The sequence below is a fragment of the Ornithodoros turicata genome, chromosome 9, assembly GCF_037126465.1.
Source record: "Ornithodoros turicata isolate Travis chromosome 9, ASM3712646v1, whole genome shotgun sequence".
Classification (NCBI taxonomy): domain Eukaryota; kingdom Metazoa; phylum Arthropoda; class Arachnida; order Ixodida; family Argasidae; genus Ornithodoros; species Ornithodoros turicata.
Window position 1 is genome coordinate 31,873,559 of NC_088209.1, and position 21,879 is coordinate 31,895,437.

Sequence of the window (21,879 nt, forward strand, 5' to 3'; positions counted from 1 at the left end):
GCCGTGCTTCGGTGATTGCGCATCAGTTTCCGAACGGTTTCGTCTTAAAACGTGAGGCGTGCCCAGTGCATGCTGTGTAGGCGAGACGGGGCTTTATAAAGATTATTCCGTGAAACGTATCAGATTACTAGTATGTGCTCATAGTCTCACTCAGGAAAGCAGGGAATGTCATCTTTCCACCTGTATTTTAAGAGCTAAGTGGATAAAGTGGTATCGACTAAGGACTGTTCCAGTATATATACTGGAACAGTCCTGCTGCAGGCGCCTAATGGTACAGTCGAGTATTCACAGAAGCTCCTATATAGGCCCGGTTTCACCAACGCTGGTTAACTCTGAACCGAGACCAAGAGTTGCTAAAACTTGAAGTTAACGCTCAATTATTTTTTACAAACGTTAGTTGACGTGCTGAATGTTTCAGTGACAGTAAGTAACTTCCTTTAGTGAAGCGGAGTTAAGCGTTAAATTCGAGCTAAGAGACCGTATATCTCGGTTCAAATGTTAGCGTAAGCTTGTAACTCAGAGGACATTAAGTTATAAGTTCAAATGCTGTCACAACCAATCCTTCACCTCCTCATAGCGTTGTGCCGCACGGACCATTCTCCAACAGTCCGGATACATGCAGCCAGAAAACAGGCGAAAACATTCGACCCGACACCATTAAGTACTGATCGAAAGGAGAGGAAATTCTTGCACATTTGCCGTCGAAAATCTGACCTTCTGCCCACAGGTCGTACGACCCAATAGGAGCTCAGTGGAACACGTGCAGACAATTTATAGACGGTCCACAGATAAGCCCTGTCTGCCACGGTTGCGCAATCGTAATGAAGTGTCGCACAGGCCACAACGCTACGCCAAAGCTGGGACGCTATATAGCTATTGGGGCGTTCAATGGAGCTACTGGAGCGGACCCGCCGCGGGATACACATGGTCGACGAAAGCTTCGTTACACCGGCGGAAGTATTAGCCGTATACTAGGGTGGTTAGAGTGCGATTCGTTCAACCAAAACAGAGCTCGACGCCCAAGAGTCGACCGGCACGGTCTCTAAGCGTGTCGTTCGGATTGTCAACTCGAAGCGTAAATGACATATAAGTACACATGGTGGAATAAGTTATTGTTCCGAGGTGGAACACACAAACAGACGGTCTCAACCATATTTCAACATTCGTACGTCCATATATTTCAACTGGATCGATATAGTATAGGCTTCCTGCATGGCTATACGTCACAAGACAACTATATGATCTAAGAAAAAAAGGAGTAAAACGTGGAGTAATTGCAGCTTCTAGTCCCCTAGACCGCACTTACTCCCCATTTTAGTCCCCTATCCCCGACATTTACTCCCCAGGACCACAAATTGTCACTGATCTTCGCGAATGGTCTTCCGCATGCCACAGTCTACGTAAATACGTGCTCTTGGTCAATTTGATGGCACAAGGCTCAGCCAACTTAGCAACTTTCCACCCACTCGGAGTAAGAAAAAGTTAGTGCTTCTTTCTTCGGAATTTGTGCCCTATATGCATGTCGCATGATTTTATATCACTCGATATATCACGGTTGACTGTTTGATTCAAAGTATTTTCATGCATGCACACGAGTTACGTTCCTGGGACTCTTAGAACAGAGCGTGAAATGCAGTCTCCACTCTGTGACATCCATTTAATCCCGAAGGGGACTATTTTTTGTGGCAATGCATTTAGTAACCAATAAAAAAGAGTAAAATGAATCCATTTTTCTTCTTCTTAGAGTGTGAGCGACGCCGTGGCGGTTCGCCTGTGGATTAATATAGCCTACCTGTGGGTCCATTAATGTGCGCCGAAGTCTCAGTACAACGCGCCCCGCCATAGGCCAAGGCGTTTCTCAATCAGGAAGACAAGGGGATAGGACCATGTGTCAGACCTCTTCAGGACACTGATACACGGCGCCACCCCCTCCTCTTTTGTTTGTACTTTTCATCGCCTTTTTTCTGCATGCTGACGCACGTGGTGCCGCGTGGTCTCCTATGCGCCTCACTTCAAGTAAGCTGAACCAGGCACGTCCAGCAGCACAAGAGGAACTACATCACAGTCCGAGATGAACAAGAAAGGACTGCAAAGCATTTGTCATATTCTGGAGGCACGCAAACACGTTGAAATAAATGAGTAATGTTTTTCAAGTGCGCATATTTAGGGAGTGACTTTTTCAGGTTAAATGCCTTTCTCAGGTTCGGGGGCGCGGGGGGGGGGGGGGGGGATCGGGCGGTATTTTCAAATCTGTAATTCGGGGAGAAATCGGGCGATAGTTGTACCTTGGGCTGTTGTTGTTTTTCCTGCTGTCTATTAAGACCTTTCCTAATCCTTTTTTTGTTGTGTGTGCGTGTGTCCTACCAGCGCTAATCCTCGAAGGCATAGACAGTGCTGACACACATGGGTGTATACGCTCTGCAAGTAACCGAGCGTTCTGCGCATATCTCCTCTCCCGGTTACTCCACTCGAGAAGCCCCATTGGCTACGGCAGCGCCCTCCCTCTTCCCTCTCACTACCTCCTCTCATGCGCAGAGACCCACTTGCACAGCGTATTGCTGGGAAGTTAAGTGACCCATTCTTACATGTGTTACACGTGGCGACCTTTGTTAGTTTTTAGTGGAAACGTCACTTGAGGACTTCACAGTGACCGGAATTCCGGGAGAAATCGGGATTAACCCGAATTGGTCGGAGGTCAGTCCGTGGGGGAATGGCGCCGCTCGGAATCGGGTTTAACACGAAAAAGTCACTCCTTATATACTTTCATGAAGTAAAGGAATCAAATCAAATCAAATCAAATCAAATATAAAAATCGGAACGCGTACTTAACTCAGTGTATACACAAAAACGCGATTCAAGGAATGGGCGCCGCCATTAGTGCTGGCGCCCCGTGGTATAGTCACAGGAACTGTGCACGTGTGGACTGCCGTTGGCAGAGTTACTTCATTTTCGTGTCCTTGTGTGTTCATTTCGTGCCCACTCATTTTCTCCCGCTCGGGAACCGGTGTAGAAAAGATATCGCTTCGGCCAGCACTCCTCACGTGAACAACTGCGCACATCGCACGCGGAAGCAAGCAATCTTCGCTTTCCTGATATTTCGAACACGCTACTCAGATGTTTACCGGATGACTAGTTATATGGAATGTTACGTTATCGTCAGCATTACTCATTAAAGACGGCGGCCACCAGTATTCATCCCAATGGGAAGAGCGCTTTTGGCAGTCCACCCCTGTTGTGTCGTCGCTGGGAACGAGGCTAAGGAGCGCACCTAGACTGGTGGTTTGAGAGTAACGCTATTCGGCCGCCATAGAGATATAACGAGAAAGACTGCGTGTGGCGAGTATCTCTCAATCCTTAGTTTTGTGCGTCAAAGGAAGCTGTTGATGTCGTGCTGACCACGATATGCAGTCTGAGGTATAAAGCAGTCTGACGCAGAACAGCACACAACAAGATAACAAAAAAAAGGTCCAAATGTTATCACTCGGTTTACGAGACCGCCGCAAGAAAGAAAGAAGACGAAAAGTGAGAGAAGACGTAACTCAGCACTTTACGACGTTGCCATGTTCAGAAGGGACTCACTCTCATTATTTTTTACACCCCAAGAGGAGGTATACCCCTACATAATCAAGAGTGTTCTGTTTCTCCGCACGTAATAAGGACGTAGGGTGCACTGATTATGTCAACGATCTACAACCAACGACGGTGGACAATCCACACATCAACGCCTTTAAAGGGCATGGCAGGGCGGTTAGCTAAAAAGCCACCAAACACCCCGTGAAGGCACGACGTGAGAAGTGGAACTGCTTGCCGACTCCACAGCTGCGCTTGCACATGGACAGCTACCGAAGACACGGAAGACAGTCCCGCCGGTGGACCGACAAGAACAATGTCCTGGTTCGAGACAACGGAAGAACGGCAAAAAAGGGACAAAGGACCCACAATTTCCTCAATGGTCCAGGCTACTTCTATTGAGCACATGCGCACGGACAACAATGGGCAGGCCTGACCGTAGTGGACCACACGCGTGTCTCGCTGTGGCGTGTCCCCGGAGAGAGTTTAATGTGAAGATACGGCAGAAGCGCGTCTGGAACACCAAGCAGAATGACATTTGTTCGAAAGAGAAATTAACGGAGCAGCTATGCTGAAACGGAAAGAACCAAGGGCACGCCCATCACAGAATCACTCGCCCGCGAAAAAAACCGACCCCTACCTTTTTAAAGATTCTTTTTTTTTTACCACCATAACATCCTCATCCCGCATGACGAAGACGGCTAAAGACATTGAAACCGCGTAAGATGATGATTATTCTCTGTACATTCGCGCAGTAATCGAACATCTCCAGTCATGACCACATCAAATGACAGGCTTTGGGCTCATTAGCCTCAATGCGAATCACTAATCTCGGACGTCGCTGACACGGAGCAGGCAGGAAGGCACCTGGCAACAAAGAGCACCACCGACGACACCGGTTTACGCAATGGCAGCTCGCGGCCCTTTAATGTACACGCAGCCAGCTACGCACTTCCTCATGCTCGGTTTTCCGCACGATGTGCGCGTCGCTTCCATGTTTATGCTCAAAGCGTGATCTCGCACTTCACTGACGAGCAACACCTCAAGAGAGACACGTATATAGCATATTCGCATTACAATGACGTAAGCAGCATGCCATCACAGCGGATGTACCGACGACTGTGCATGTTTAGGACAGTGCCTACACAGACACAGTGGGAGTTTAGGAATAAATCGCACCGTAAAAAAAACTATAAAAATACTATAAAGGTTAGTCCTTTAGAATTCTTAGTCCTTTAGCTTCCTTAGAATAGTTGCACTGCCGCAGCTCTCCCCGAGAGCAGGTCTCCTTCGAGGCTAAACACATGGAAGTGTATGTGAAGTTTGGGGATTATTTGGAGTACTGGGGAGGAAGTTTCATGGTTTATGGATTGGAATGAGGAGCAACTGGCAATCTGGAGGAGTAGATGGTATAATTTTATATAAGATACTATAATATTTTATAATTGTTTCCCAATTTACCTTTTCTTTTTCTCAGAGCGCACATATAAAGACGGGTCCTCTTGGATTAGATCAGGTCACAGATTCCGTATGTGTTGATAGGCCGAGCGCCCCGCCCCCACTGCACGAAAAACTCTCAACAAGTCTAATACACGAAAACGTTATCGCATCGTTATTTGCATACTTTAGGGGCAGAACAAGACCTCTTACGGAGAGGCAATGTCAAGGTTCAGACGGGATTTTTTTTTTTTTTGTCGTATAATTTCGTCAACGTCGGTGCCACATCATACGTGCCACATCCTCTTCGACAAAACAAATTACGTTCACACGAACAGCTTCGGGGGAAATTAGCTCGACCAATTTCATATTTACATTGTGGAGAAAGCCCACATGCTTTAAATACTGTGTCAGCTTTAACAGAGTATGGTCCCTGGCGATGAAACTCCCCATTCATCATCATCATCTCAAAATAAAGTTGTTTTGTTGACGCTCTAAACGGAGGAAGATGAGTACGTTGGGGAATGACTACAACATCTAGTACCTTACATTGCAAATAGTCCATATTTTACCCCGTGACCCTAAAATTTATTCCCCAGCGCTGCAAATAGTCCCTAATCTTCTAATACATTTCCACGCATTTAGTCCCAAAGGGGACTAACACTGTGGTACTGAATCTAGTCCCCAAGAAGACTAAATTTACTCCTTTCTTTCTTCTTCTTCTTACAGAGTACTTTCTAGCAGTCCTGGTCTTGGTCGCTTGTGTGGACAGACGTACGAATCATCGACTACGAACTGTTGGAGTTGTAGTGGTATCAAAACTGTTGTTAATGTCTACCACGAAGCGCGCCAAATATTCACGGGCTACAAATACGCCAACACATAATAACCTAGCGAACTGGAGGCACTGTATAGCACAGCGAGTCGCCATAACGGTCGCTGAAGTCGACAGGATGAAACGAAACTCAGTAAAGATCCGTCATCGAACACAGCCACCACCACCACCGAATCACAGGACCACCTTACGCGACTCTCGGCAGCGACGTCCTTGCAGGTTCTCGTCGCGAAACGCTGTGGACAGTCGTACGTCACTTTGAGTCTGCACCGTAGTGTCCCGTAGTAATCCAAGGGCTTCCACTTGGCCAGGGCCGGCTCCGAGCCCTGCCATTGGCGACGCTCGGGAAGCATATATACACCTGCTTCTGTATTCTATCCTCGGCACACACCAACACACACGTACACACACACTCGGAGCCAGGCACGAAAAAAGACGACCACGCGGAAAGATGTTCTCCGTGCGTTGGACTTGTTTGGGTCGGTGGAGGTATTTTCCTGGGGGCCTGCGTTGCCGAAAGAGGGCCGCGAACTTACGGTACCTCTCTGACAGCAGCCAAGCTTCCGCGTTTGCAGCGCTCCGTCGGTCGACGGTTCGGACAATAGACCAGCTTCTTTTTCTGCTTCGTCTGGCGGTTCTTTATGCTTGAACGCGGAATTTGTTACGCGCCGTATCGATCTTCAATGTGTCGTTGTTCTTTCACGGCTGTCCTAATAGCGAATGGCATATTGTTAACCCGTTTCGGAGTCCCTTACATGAAACCCACTAAGGATCAATAGGAGAAGAAACTATAGCTCACGTTCGTGCATTTTTTTTTTCTCTCTCCAATATCTGATGTAGCATTGTCCTCAGTCTAACTTATTTTTTATATATATATTCCGTGTTAGCACCGCGAATCAGCTGTGGCTATGAGCTGCGTACAGACGTGGACATCTGTCTCCATCTGTCCACGTCTGAGGACAGCGGGAAAGAGTTGGGGACAGGGGGTTAGTATGCGTCCCGGGCCGACTTCAGGGGGAACTGTGCAGACACTCGTCTGGAAAGTCGGCCAGGAAACTTGACAGCACAGCGTGTGGTAGGATTCGAATCCACCACCTTGACCTTGACTTCAGTACGCGACCTTAGCTACTATATACCAACGAAAGGATGTTGTTACCCACTCAGCCATTACGCTGGTATGAATTGCTTCTTGTTTACGCCACACATAATAAAGAGCGACATTTACAAGCAGTCGTGTTGAAAACCTGATTCGTTGTGTTTCGTGGAGTTAGTTTCGCTTTTTCCTTTCAATACAGTTCCTATACTTGCACTGCAGAACGGTACCCACAATGTTTTCGCATTTCCGTACCGGGTATACATCAGGGCATTCCCACCGGACATGAGGACGTGTTTCCGTTCTTCGAAACCTATACAGCTTCCTTTCTGCGTAATGGCTGATTTTCAGTCGATCGTATAAGCACTCGACGAAAACGATACGAGAAAGCTGTCAAATCAAAGATCAGCAGCGTTACAAGACGATTGGCTTATCGTGCTTTTGGAACTTTTATCGTGATCACCTACCGACCGACCAACACAAAACACTCGATCGTGCATGTTTCATTTCGAAACCACGTCCCTGGCACCACGCTGGTCACACGTTTTTTACGTTCTCCACAAACTATTCCTCGATTTCCTCTGGCTCCTCCCCACGTGCATCATATTGACACTCTAACATTCTGAAATAAATTTGAATTTTGATGTGTTACTGTGTTGTTTACTTCCGTTAACAGCAGAGGGACAGGGTGAAGGCCGAAGCAGCATCGGAGTCGATGGAAAGGGTACTGCGTATCCGGCTCCCGTCGTTGTTTTGACCTTGCTTCCCTGAACGATGCCAGAGGAACATCCGACGATTGCAACGGCGGAGAAATATGCGTAGTGGAGTTGCGATTTTCTTACACCGCGATTTAGAATTCAGATTGCATCGTCGATTCAGTGAGAAAACCTAAGGATGAAGGTCATCCTCGGTTTCCCGCTCTTAATACATAGCCAGGAAGAATACGTTCCAAACAAATGATGCGTCGCAATTTTTTTTTAATGCTCCGTTCAACCATTGAGGTCATGTTCTCTCATTCAAACTGCCTCGAACCGAACACGACCCATCAATAACCATGGCTTTGAATAACGTTTTTTTTATATATATACTGAAACCTATACGCGCGCAGTGCAAGCATGACCATTCTCGTAAGGTTGTTGAAGGGCCAGTGTCTTGAATATACCCTGTTATCAGTAACGTATCTTCTGGTAGCAAACTAGTGACTTAGTTGTCCTCATGGGCGCCGTCACAAGGGGGGGGGGGGGAGGGGGCCTCCAGAAACGTAGGGTTTCTGAGCCAAGACGATGTAGTTGCGAGCGCAGTTGACGCACCACCGCACCAATCATCCTGCCCTGCGCCCCCGGAAAAAATCCAGGCGGCGCTCCTGTGTCCTTCCAAAAATGTACATTGTAACGTGTCAGATAAAACTGCGTAGACACAGGCAATATGGTGGATGAACTCCATAACGGCAAGCCTGAGCGGGGCAAAAACACATAGACAACACAACGTGTTTTCGTCACAGAAACTGGCAGATCAGTTGCCTCAGGTTTCAGGTGCCTGTATGTTTCTAAGATTTATACATATGACTATTGTGAGGACTAATATTCCACGGACATTTTCCCCCTTTTTTTTTATGGAAGGGTTGCTCTGGAAGTTGGTGCACACGGACGCTTACACTTTTCCCGATACCACAAAAAGAAGAAAAAAAGAAAAAGAAGAAGAGAAGAAAAGGAAGGAAAAGAAAAGGAAGAAAAAGAAAAGGAAGAAAAAGAAAAGGAAGAAAATGAAAAGGAAGAAAAAGAAAAAAATCCAGGTGATCAGTCGTCTAGAAAAATCGAGTGATCAACCCCAGTAAACGCACACACTCCCGCGAGCAAATGCAACGTTAGTTGTACGGCATTGTTCCGTTCTCGCCTAACGACATATATACTTAGGCAAAAGTGAAAGGTCCCGTTCATGACTGCTGACTAAATACGAAAACACCAGTACCCGCACCGTTTGTAAGAGTAACGCGTACACGGTACCGACACCACGGAGACTGAATCAAACTGAGATAATTTTACGACGATTCGCGTAACAAATTGGGCTGTTTGTTCACTACGCGCACTTTACCCCAACGAAGCGACGGCCTTTCACCTTTGGCACGCTCCTCGCCAGACTTAACGGTGAGCGACCCCAACCCGTTCCATATCTAGGCACGTTGTTCCTATACCGAGAAACACCCGCAGATCAAATGAAACACGTTCAATCTACGGCGTTCCACTTTTTATGTTCTAATTACCCGCAAAAATGCCGTTATATAGACGCAAAAGCGACGACGAATCCAGCCTCTCAAACTCGCGCATTCACACGCTAAATACCTACTCTTTCCCGTTATCCACTCATTTCGCAAAACAATAAATAAATAAATAAATAAAAATAAAAGAAGTTGGGAGCTTGAGGCCGCGCCCAATAACAGGGCTGGAGGACTAATACGAAAGCAGGAAAAAGCAAAAAAAAAAAAAAAAAGAGCGACACAATCACGACTTTGTTATCGCATCTTTTATCATACGATGAAATGTGATTACTGATTGGGCCGCGCATGCTTTCGTTTTAAGAGCATAATTAGAAAAAAACACGTCCTGGGTGTTCCCGCACAGTCCGTGGCACCGATTCTCTTTAATTCTCGTCGAGAAAGAAAAGGCTGCACTCCTCCAGGCACATAGAGGGGGGGCTCGTGAGACGTTTCGGATTGGAGCGACGCATTTCCGCATATGTGAAGTGATCGATGAGAGGCTGTCAAATATTGCCGCACATTATACGTGACGCTTGTGTCAGACATCGACCAAATTGAAGCTAATCAATCGAGCAGCGTGTTAAAGTGAATCATGTGCACGAGAGGGGGGGGGGGGGGATTTATTGGCAGAAAAAAATAAGAGAAAAAGAAAGGGGAAAGGTACACGAGGGTTTATAATATGCGTCGCGTTTATGGCATTGATCCACACACTGGTCGTGACAGGGGATACTAAATTATTAGCTCGAGAGTCACGTGAGAAGTCTTTGCCGAAAACGAAAGAAAGAAAGCGGCTACGGAGGGATGAAATTATACAAGACTCTCAAGAAAACGAAAGGCCATGAAATTAACCTAAGCAGCGTTTGTTTTTATTTCTGCCGCCGTATGCTGGGAATATATAATATTAATTCGTGGCTTTACATCGAAGAGACAAAGAGCGACGCCATAATGGCCGGTGTGTCGATTAATGTTCCCCGCCTGGGGGTTATTTAACGTTCCTCGCAGATAACGGCTTGTCAAAATAACTTGTTCTCGGCCCGGGTTCGAGCCCGCAACCTTGGGTTTATTAGGTGAACATGCTACTAACTGAGCCGCAGAGGCCGGCTTCTGGGAAGGCATGGCTAAGTTCTAAGTGGCTAGTGGCTTAGTCTAAGTGGCTTAGAAGGCATGGCTTAGTGGCTAAGAAGTTCATGGCTAATGTGAATTCAAATAGTCGTTGAAATCGTTATCAGAGCCAACTACAAGTATTTTAAGAAACCCGATTGGAAGTCGACACTGTACAACTTATTAAACTGCTATCGATATTAGTGCGGTCTCCACTTCGGCACTGCCACTATTTGCTTTACCAGCTCCCGCGGAATATAGTGGTGAGGATGATCGCATTCCACGCCCAGACTCGGGGGTGACGCGGGTTCGGGTCCCCGCACCAACCGTGCTGTCTGAGGTTTTCCCTGCGTTCTCCGGCAGACTTTCCAAACCAATGACGGCACAATTTCCCCTGAAGTCGCCCCTGACGTATACTAACCCCCCTGTCCACGTCTGTACGCCGCTCATAGCCTTAGTTGCTTCGCGGCGCAAACACGGAGTAAAAAATATATATATATTATATTTGCTTTAGTTATACAGAGGGAGATGCTCACATTGAGAACAAGCCAACAGCAGGTCGGGTATACGTATACCTGATTTCGTCCGCTATTATACGGTTGCGATACATTCGGAAGTGAGCCATATCATGAGAACGAAAGCGACGTGTGCGAGGGAAAAGATATATACACCACCCTTGCCTCAATACACTTGTCCATGGCGCTATGTCACAAGGATCGTTTTGATTATGTACTTTGGTGGAAGACAAGTCCTGTCTCAACACCGCCCACAAATCTGGAAAAAAAAAGAAGAAGAAGAAGACAAAGAAACACTCTGATTGGCTTAGGTAGGCGCACGACGCCTCCGAGGCGCAAGATAGTGCTTCATACTGTTCCTTGTGTACACTCGTCGACGATTGCATACTTGGTGCACATTTGCGTGCTTTTGAAGCAAAAAAGAAAAATATTCGCGTCAATGTGGGTCCGCTTCGCCATCGTCTGGCGCCCGACATCTTCTCGTATGCCACGGAATACATTAACTGTCGTCGGAGATATATCCTGTGACTGTGACTCTTATGCTGTCTCAGAATACATTCACGGCCTGCTTCTACAAACGTCTGAACACGCAAGTGCCCATGCTCTTACTGCTGACAGCGACAAGACATAAAAAAAAAAGAATAATAATAAGTCAGTTTTTATACATCGCATTTAGTGGGATATGACTCCCTCCTATACATCTACATTCGTTCCAGCACGCGAGCGTTTTGAAGACAAGGGGCAACGTGCTCCTTTGCACAACATCTCACTCAGCGAGCCGAAACCCGATACACCGTATACGGGCCAGCACATCAGTTTATTCCGTCGTCGTCCCTCACACGGGGGCCTCCGTCCTGTCGTGTAGACCTCGAGCTCAAAGCACGAGACAGCAATGGTGGACAATAACACTCGTTTCCATTAAGCGCAATTACCAGCCACATTATCCGTTCTTTCGCGCGAATAAAAAGCGGCGCCGTCTCTTTCATGGTCATACTTTCCTTTTCCAAGGAGTGATGCGTGAGTTAGACCACTGTTTAATTAAATAAGCAAGAAAAGGAGAAGAAAGGGAGAGAAGGGGTCAGACGGAAAAGAATCAAGTGGCGAGACACGCAAGCAAGCGTGCATACTACATAGCAGGAGCGTGCTATGCAGACGACAAACGGTCGCTGAGGTTAACGGATGGCTTACTTCATGGATGGCAGAGGATAGAGACGAGAATTAGGCGAGAGTGAGATACGTTGAGGTAAAGGACACGATGTCTGACAACGCACACTTGAGTATGTATGGCAGAAATCGCAGTGAAAATGTCAGTCGTGAACGTGCATAATAAATCGGGTCTATGGAGAATGTAACCGTCGTCGTCAGCTCATAAAAACAAACCAGCACCAAGTGGCGGTCAGAGTCGGGGATCCGAACCGAAAGCCTGAACCTAAAACAAACAAGAAAAAACCTTATGCTCCGGAGCGAAACCGAAAATATGTTTTTGGTTCAGATGGAAAATTCAACAATTTGGCCTTCAAGGGTACGTAACGCGGGACCTCAAGTGCACAATACATGGCATCCATCGGTGTTTGAGGATAGGAAACTCCTCAAACCTCGCATTACCACAACGTGCCAGAGCGCAAAGACGGGATCCTTGTTTGTCTATTACTCACACGGTAGGACATTCTAACCTCGTTATTTCTCTCTGTTGATAAGAATAAATGGGATTATTTTTAGCTGCTATGAATTCTCCTTACACCATGTGAAATTGAACGGGTTCGAACCGTTATTTGTTTGCACCGGAGCGGAACCGGAAGTGAACCGTTTTCTTTGAACCGGAACGAAAAACATTTCGGTTCGACACCATGGTTAGAATAGCATACTACCATGTCATCCGAACAGCTCCAGTATTCCTACACAAGTACTAAATAAAGGAACGAGAGCATTCTAAATCGAAACATATACGGGACAAGAGAAAATTGGAATGTAAAAGTGACACTGCAAATTCAGACTCTACATAATCATTCGACTCATCCGTATGCGGAATTCCTCCATCCAACCACCCACGCGCACACAGGGTCCGTTAAAAGAACACTGGCTGGATTGGGAAGACTTCCGTCAGGCCTCATCACGTTGCAGGCCTCCGCCTCCAATGGGTCGACGGTCGACGCCCTAGGAGCAGATGGCCGCCGGTCAGCGCAAGGTGACTAACCGCAGGGTGGGGGGCCTACACAGACGTCTGTCCTTCCGTGGAGGGGGGGGGGATAACGTCATTGAGGATGGGGCACACCTCTACATCCCCCCCCCCCTCTACATCGGGTGTGACGCGTACAGGCTTCTAATATTCACGCTGTGTCCCATCCTTGATCTCATTAGGGTGAGATGACTGTCCCACAGGGGACGGTCCGCATCCCGAAATGTACGGTGCGGTGCGTTTTTGGCGGCACGAAAACCGGGTTTGATCTGCTCACTCTAAGAAGAAGAAGAAAAAAAAAGTAAATCTGGAAGCAATTACAGCTTATATCGTTGTGTTCAACATAAGAATGGAACTGGAGCTGTAGGTGAGCTTTATAACGTATTCTTATTATATTGACCCGTGAAAATAATTACTGCGGGACATAAATATGAAGAGAAAGAAGTGATATTAATAATAATTAGGAGTAAATTTACATGTAAGACGAGTAAAAAAAAAGTGATAATACAGAACGCTTCATGTATACTACATTGTGTTCTGGTGGATAAATATACCGAGAAAAAGATGCACCGACAATTTAAGCTGAACACGACTATAGATCCCCAGATTGCAGCCACACCCCATTTTAGTCTATAACCCTGAAATTTACTCCCCGCACTGTATAAATAAGTCCCCAAACTTAACGCACATACGGCATGCATTTAGTTACTAATGCTTGCGGCAATGCACATGATCCCGAAAAGAACTAAAACTACTCCTTTTGCTTAGAGTGCACAGTGTGGTTCGTTGTGGAGAAAATGATGCAACGTGGTGAAGCGAAACCCGTTGCGTCTGATGGGGCGCGCGGTCCCACTGCGAGCCTGTCCATTATCATGTGACGCACAGCACTCCGGGTTATGTGACAAATCCGACAAGGCGGGAGAAGCGATGGCGACAAGGAACATCGTGACACCGCAGGACCGCAAGGTTCCGTAGATTAACATAAAAAGAAATGGCTGGCCGTCTTCCATGTGCTCTAGATGCATATCGCAATGCCAACTGCACGTATCTTCGTTCCTCTCGTCCAGACGCCTATTACAGAGATGCAAACCGAAAACATTGCAGATAAAAAGTCCGCCATCGTTATCTGCAGGTCACTTCAGTCAACGTACGTTTATCGTCTTGCTGCCCTCCGGATCCCGTGGACACTTAGCAATCGTCCAGCGCGAAGAACTCGAGGAACAACACATCGTGATCTGGTAGAATCATCCATCTGGTGGACTTCCAGAAATGAAGCAACGATTTTGCGATCGTTTTGTTTTAGCCACCTCCCTGAAGATGTTGAGAATGACCCACACGAAATGAAAGTGTCTTCCTTCCAGACAATTACACATTTTCCAGAACCAACGTTTTCAGAAATTTAATGAGCTCCTACCACATGTCGGCAAATCACTCACAATGGTCATCATGGACATCATTCACCATCACGCCCATGAAGAATGATGTGATGTAGAAGATTGTAGATGATGTGGGCTCGAGTCCTACAGCTGGCTAACGTTTTCAGTAACTTCCTTCTTTCATTGTTCTTAGGCACTTGAGGCTTGTGTGCTCTGTTTGTCCTTTCTTCTGTGTTCCAGCCTCAGAACATCAATTTCCATCGCTATCTTGAATGTTGAGTTTTGAAGCTGGTGTCCTGTGATGCGTTTTGAAGTTGAAGTCGAATGACGGGCTGTGATGTTGATGAAAAACGATAGGCCACGGGTCACTCTGATACTGATGGGCTGTGAGTAGGGCTCCGCGTTTTAATTTTTTAACCGAAAAACACCGAATACAAATGAATGCCCGAGGAAAGATTAGGGTGGTTAATCGCTGTGGCACGTTAAATTTAAAAAGAAATGCTTCAAAAATGTTCATCTTTGTAACTTCATAAAAAAAAATTGCTCTGCTTTCACGATTTAGGTGCCACCACTTCGCTGTGCAGGAATAAAGTGTCCCTTTTGTGATGTCTCACAGAGGCTAGTATTGTATCGATTTTTGGTTTTAAGGCTGCGGTGCGACGCAGGCTTTTGAAATCACTTTGCGACTTATATGCGCCGATAACTGCAGAGCAAGCCATGAACATACCAGAAAAGTGACAAAAAAAAAACGCCGATTTCTTGCACATAAATAAACAAAAAACGTAAGTCGAATCCGCCCTCAAATTCAAACCCAAAGCACGGAACCCTATAGCTGCGAGTAAAGCCTGCAAGGACGTGATATTGAATGTATTTCTAGAAATGTGCCGACCCAAGTCACCTGCTGTCATTAGATGCGCCGTGAAACATACGGATCCAATTCTAGTGTAACGAAAAAGAAAGGAAAAGAAATGTCAGTGTAGTGTAATGTCTTCAACGTGCGTTCTAGCTCGACTTGACCGTCGCATTGCAGCCTAATGAAATGCAGCCCGAGGAGAGCAGGTTCCGAACGAGACTGGGTTCCCCCGCGGGTCACTTGATTCGACGACCTCAAAGACATGAAAGGCCGGCGGGACGGTTCCGTCGGACGCATTGAAGTCACGTGGACGACTGCTTTCCATTTCACGCGAACCCGGCAGGCAGCGCTTCTTTGCCGGACAGAAGTTTATGCTGCTAAGCCTGTCTTCCGCATACTTGTATGAGGCAGCACCGAGGGGCATTCACAAACCATAGTCGCTTGCAAAACTGCGCCTGTATCGTTGAAGCTACGCCTCCGCATCAAAATGGCGATTGAATCATGAAGGGGTCAGTACAGTCGTACCCCCGCACGACCACCGCACTCATTCTTAGACAACACGTCACTGGTGTCCTGGATCGCCTGGACACATCATGTCCAGAATATGGCCATGAGGTCCTTGATAACGAGAAATGAACACGCATAGAAACTGTACATTCTAACGGCAAAATACCGTTGCCGTTTTACAAAAGCAAGCGCCACCTGCGGCACACAAGTGCTCATGGGAACTTTGAGGGCCATAGAGCATCACGAGACGGCCAGAGACGGAGGTAGCAGAACAACAAAATTCCCGGTGTGCGCAGCAGCATAACCGAAGCAGACGACGGAGCAGTGTCCCTCAAAGTTCCCATGCTGCTTTGCGCTGCGCGCTTGGTGGCGCGCGCATCTTTGCAAAATTGTCTAATCGAATGCCTGCTCAATCATGCTCAACTATATATCCCAACTTGAAGTAGTAGAAGATGCTCAACGTCATGTCCCGACTTTCTCAACTCCGGTGACGATGATATCATCGACGGCCTACCGTGGGACGTCATGTTAGGGGGCGCCAGCTGCAAAATTCGAAGAATCAATAAAAAGTGCCACGCTACATGGAATTTCATGGCGTCACTCCCGTGCCTGTCCCTCCATCGGGAGTTGTGTCACTCCCTGTGATGATGGTTCGTGGCTTTACCGCTTTACTTCGCGAGACAACTATATGATCTACGAGCGACGCCACACAGGGGTCCGTGCGTAGATTACTTTTGCCCCACTTGAGCGGGCCGAAATCTCAGCGTACCGCAATTAACGTCCCTCACGGACGATGAGCGATTTCCGGTGGAATCAATAACTCTCCTCCGCCGTATCCACGCGTCTGTCGTCACCTCTGTGACAATGAACCTACCCGAACACAAGCGGTGATGCAACGTCGGTGAACCAACCTCTCGAAGACACAAAGCACTAGACACAACAGAACAGCAACAAAAGGTCGCCCAGTGCACCCATAAGAACACCTTCCGTTACCACACAAAGGAGGCCACCTTCATAAAGGCTCTCAATCCTTTTCAATCTTGATGTGATGAATGCATGTTGCGTGATCTCAGAAGCGTACCTTCACTCCCCACCTTTTACGCGCAGCAATGTATCCAGATATCACGTGGACAATATCCTGGAACGCCATCCCGGAATGCGGACTATATATTCTACACAGTGACTGCTTTGAAGAAGAAAAGAAGGGAAAAAGAAATTAAGAAATAACAGCAGACTGCTTCCTGTAATAAGCAGAGCTGTAGAGTAATTACAAGTAATAAAGTTACTGCAGTTAAACACTGCACCTAGATACAGTAGATTCGCATTATAACGAACACAACCGGACCGAAGAAATATTCGATATAAGCGACAATTCAATAAAAGAAAGTATGAAAGAAGGAAAACAAACATTTGCAGCCTTTTAACTTACGTGGGAAAGAGTGTGTGTGTGTGTGAGAGAGAGGGGGGGGGAGAAAGAAAGGGAGAGATTGGCAGGGTCTTCGAATAATCGGTATCGGAACGCATGCGTTTCGGTTGGGACAGCCCGAGTGTCTTCGAACAATGCGATTTTGTTATAACGAAGGGTTACTGTACTTTGGCAAATAGGTAACTTAATTACTGTCTATATCTTGCGTACTCAAGTGACAGTTACTTTCTGCTGCGGTTTAACGATTCCGTTGTGAATTTCTGTCTGCGGTACAGTCTCCTTCCAAAGGCTGAGACCTTTCTACTGCGATCATATTTTCCATTTTTCACACAGCTTCTGGTCTTACCCATGCTTTAGCGCTCATTTCAAACGTAATACTCACACAAGGTCTTAACTTTGTGTGGACATTCATCACACCCAATTAATCATGTAGATTTTTCATCTCTCTTTACATCTTTAATGAGTACCGCGACTTGTACTATATAGGCCCGGTTTCACCAACGCTGGTTAACTTTGAAGCGAGATCAAGGGTTGCTAAAACCTGAAGTTAACACTAAATTCTTTTTTACAAACGTTAGTTGGTGACATGATGAATGTTTTAAGCGTTAAATTCAAGTTAAGGGACCGTTGATCTCGGTTCAAATGTTAATCGGCGTTGGTGAAACTGGGCCATAGTGCGGCATGTGCTTTCTTGCTTGTTCAAGTGCTCCTTTCTAGACACAGATTTCGTCGTTGATATATATATTTGTGTAATGTGTAATTTCTGTAAAGTATGAACCTCGTGCATGCACAACATTATTATTAAATACGTTGTGGGAGATTTTTATAATATTTGGCCACTTAACTGAAAGAACACCGCCTGGTGCAACTCGAGAGTAACTCAATTACATTTGATGAGTAACTGTAATTGAATTACATTTTAGTTTCTGTAACTTTTCCTGTAGCTAATGACTTTCTGAGTCATGTAACTGTCACTTAACTGCTTCTGACTTAATACAGCTCTAACTGTCTTTCTAGTTGGTTGGGCAGCAAAACGTTAACAAATATTTGGTATGAAGCAAGTGATTTTTTCGTCCCGTCCCAAGGGGCACAATGTACCGAAAGTGCGTGGACGGGGAGACCAAGGTTGTTTCTTTCATGCGCAGTTCTGCGAATTGAAGCACGGCACTGATAGGACACCTGCCAGCCACGTAGCCCCCATGTACTTGAACTTTCACTACAATGTGCCGTTTGGTGTTGACCAGGTTGCTATCTGCGCTTACTGTTCATACACTGCTTTTTGCTTCCGATAAGAATCATACGACTAACAGTCGCGTGCTCAAACGCAAATACAGCTTCGATTATGCACACCATTCCAGGAAACAAAAACAAAAAAGAAGATAAAAAATCTCGTGATAACGAGTTAAAGAGTGCGTTCACGTCTGATCCGAAACTTTCGTTCACCCCTGAAGAAGCTAGACGCCTGGTATATTCACCAGGAATATCCGTGTACCAATTCACAGAGCGACATTACCCCGGAATACTCCAGCGGAAGATGAAGGCAAATCGTAATATATTTTCTTGCTCCTACCACGTGCTCCGACCGTGCTCCTACGAACCACGGGGAGTGTTCTGCGGCTCAGCCACAAGATATTCCGTAGCAGACGACAGGGCCGAGGGTGTCGTCTGCTTACGCTTATGTCGTCTGCTTATTAGCTGCCCTTAACCCATATAATGGAGCTACGAATAAAAAATGTAAACAACATTTTCTCATTCCACCTCAATTTCGACAACAGACCGATGCGACTTCTATGCACTGGGGCCCAAAGTAATATCTTTGCCAAGTTAGTTCCTTCCTCGTATTGCTTGCTGCATGCAGCAGAAACAGCGTCCCTCGACGCATGCGGATGTCACATACACATGCCTGCACAGTTTACGTTCCGTGTCGGCATTTCCAGCTCCTTCAGGCGCATGCCACAGGGGATTAACGTGCTTCGGAGCGGTACAAAGCAGTGCGTCACACGTAAAAACCCGTCACAAGTTGACAGCTGAGTTGAACAGCTCTCAGTGTTGCCTAGCAATACCGAACGGTCTGTCTCGTCAACGGATATGTAACTGATAAACAGCATTCAGGTGCCGCTCCAGCCCTCTTCTCTTTCAAGTGACAAGGCAGTTGTGACGTCCGAGACTTCGGATCTCTGAAAACTTTCTCCAAACACTCCCCCAAAGGAAGCATGCCCCATAAAATGACTATTTATTCATCACGCCAGGTGGCCTGAGGCGTTACGCTGCGTTGAACATGTTACTAAGAGAACTTACATCCATTTTGCGATGTTATAACACGTACCGCTTTGTCATTCAACTGCGGCGCGACGAACCGTGTAAATCATCACGCATTACAATTCAAGGTGTGGGAAACATTTGTTCCTGCAGTTCGGACTTAGAAGACGTACCATCCAATCCTCTCCGATTTGTTAAAAACGGGAAGCATATATGACATTTTTATGATACTTGTGCAGTCGTGGTACTTGTCACAAAAAACGCGTACGCGGTGGCTGGTTCCACTTCATTTCTTTCTTTTTTTTAGAGCATTTCTCGTAAGCAGAAATTGAACCGTTCTGAGGAACGACAATAAGTTCCGCTATTTCGTCGACCTTGATCCCCGGCAAAGGAAACGGGATCACATCAAAATGCCGCTTCCTTGGAAACTTCGAAACACCTTCGAGCACGCAACTACCCTGGCGATAAATTCTTCCAAGAAGGAATGCAAAAGGAAGGAGCAAAAAAAGGGGGCGGTAGTTGCTGTCGCACGTGAAAGCTTGTCTGCGTTTGTCGTAGAGAAGGTTGCTCCAGTAACGCAGTGGTAAGCTTGGACGCGTGATTGCCCCATGCAAATACATAAAATGACACACCGACCGAAGGGCACGACGTCCACAGCTGCTAGCAACAGGTGACGTCAAACTTCCGGTCGAAGCCCTCCCGCAATCAAAGAATGAGTCACAGACCCAAATGAAACGCGCTTTTTCTCTCCTTTCATTTGTGATTCTGTACACAACGGACCGTGAGGGAGAAGATATTCGGTCAAGAGACGAGTTGGGCCACCTGCATCATTTTGTTCGTCCACTTTCCTTAGCAGTACAGGTCTCTTCACTAAACCAGAAACGCTGCAAATAGTATTTTGGAGTTCGGACGACCTGAGGAAGACCTTTCTGCAAGACTAGAGTCGCTTTACAATCCTGTCGCGGTCCGATGAATCGCTACGCTCCCCAGCATCGTGTTGCGCGTCGTATCTCCTCGGATCTCGCAATGAACCAACACGGCTACACGATCTACGCGATCAGACCAGCGTCGTATTATCTGAGAACCACTCCCTCAAGGACTGTCTCAGACTCCAATGCAATCATACAAAGCTGCTCAAATATTTTGGCAAGAGTCAGAAGCTGGCGAGTGGCGCCTTCCATCCCCAGAAAATTACACAAGCTTGCAATACCAGCCGGTTCGCGCGCGGAAAAGTGTGCAATGACAGGACATCGTGCCACCACACAAGAGTGCATCCGCTATCGACAACAGAGAGAGGGCGCAGACAAGCTGGTTCATGATGACAAGGATGCAACCCGAAGCAGGGAACTAAACTGAGGAATTAATTACTGAGGAAATTGTTATCTGTTGTTTAAGTCCTTTGCATCCGCTATGTCGATCTCGGTGATGACACAAACGCAGCAGTTCATGCTCCGTGATGTTGTTCCCACTTCGATTCTGGTTTATCTCCTACTTGGCATTCTGCCCTACCGCGAGCGGCCAAGGAAAAAAAAAAGGCGAAATAGCCGTCCAAACATTGCGACGCTATCCCTTGTCCTGCTCCGGGCCTTGCATCACATCGTGATAACACCTCAGCGAGACAGAGCTTGATGCGTCACGTGCTCTTGGAGTGACTGCTGATACGAAATACTGTTTCGCCAATATTAAAACTACTTTCGCAGCTTTCTTGTCCCTCGTTAACACGTCGAACACATAACTGCCAGAAACGGAAGCACGCTTAAATTTCTTTGAAGCAGCCTCACATATTCATGTGATGTCTCTGACGCACGCTGGATGGAGATGGTCGAGAGAAATTACGTCTGGCCGACAGACACAAGGCTGAAAGGCATAATCCCTTTTCGTGGATGTCAGTGACTCATGCATCAAGGGAAAACAGTTCTACGCTGAATGGTAGCACAAAATCCCATGCGCACATTTGAGGCATGCACCGTTTGTTACATTCTTACAACGCAGTGTGGAAAATTGCAGGTTTAATAACAAGGACAAGGCCTACTGCGATCGGCAATAAACTCTTCCTGTTGTCTTTCGTCGATAATCGTTCGGAGAGAAAATAGGGTTCTCGCAGTGTACTTAAGATGCAGTATATATCGCGCGAGATCTACAACAAAACAGAAACGTGCTGCTCTGTCAAAGCACGAGTTCAATGTGTGTTTTGAGCATCGCCGACAGCACCACAGAAAGGAGCCACTGCACTTACCCAAAGTTCCAATCCCCAGCTCATGGTTTCATTGGTAAATATCCAAATGGTCACAACAGATGACTCAGATGTTCTTGAACGATCATGCGACTTATTTCACTGCAAAAAAGTGTATTTTACGCCTCAGAAACACTGATCAGAGCCTTCATTTTTCGTGCACTCCTAAACCCTCCTGTAAGTCCACTCGTTCAGTCGTTTTCAAGATGGCTGCCCTTGTTTCGCAGGTCGCGACTTCTGGTGG

The 21,879-nt window shown here is 46.6% G+C and overlaps 1 protein-coding gene across 1 annotated transcript in view; it reads right to left on the bottom strand.

Annotated features, from left to right (window-relative positions):
- LOC135368638 (formin-binding protein 1-like) overlaps positions 1 to 21,849 on the bottom strand; it is a 51,969-nt gene extending 30,120 nt beyond the window's left edge. Inside the window, exon 1 of the mRNA XM_064602046.1 lies at positions 21,639 to 21,849. Coding sequence (XP_064458116.1) covers positions 21,639 to 21,662 — 24 coding nt within the window. The 5' untranslated portion in view covers positions 21,663 to 21,849. The remainder of the gene's footprint in view (positions 1 to 21,638) is intronic.
- Between the last annotated feature and the right edge of the window lie 30 nt (positions 21,850 to 21,879).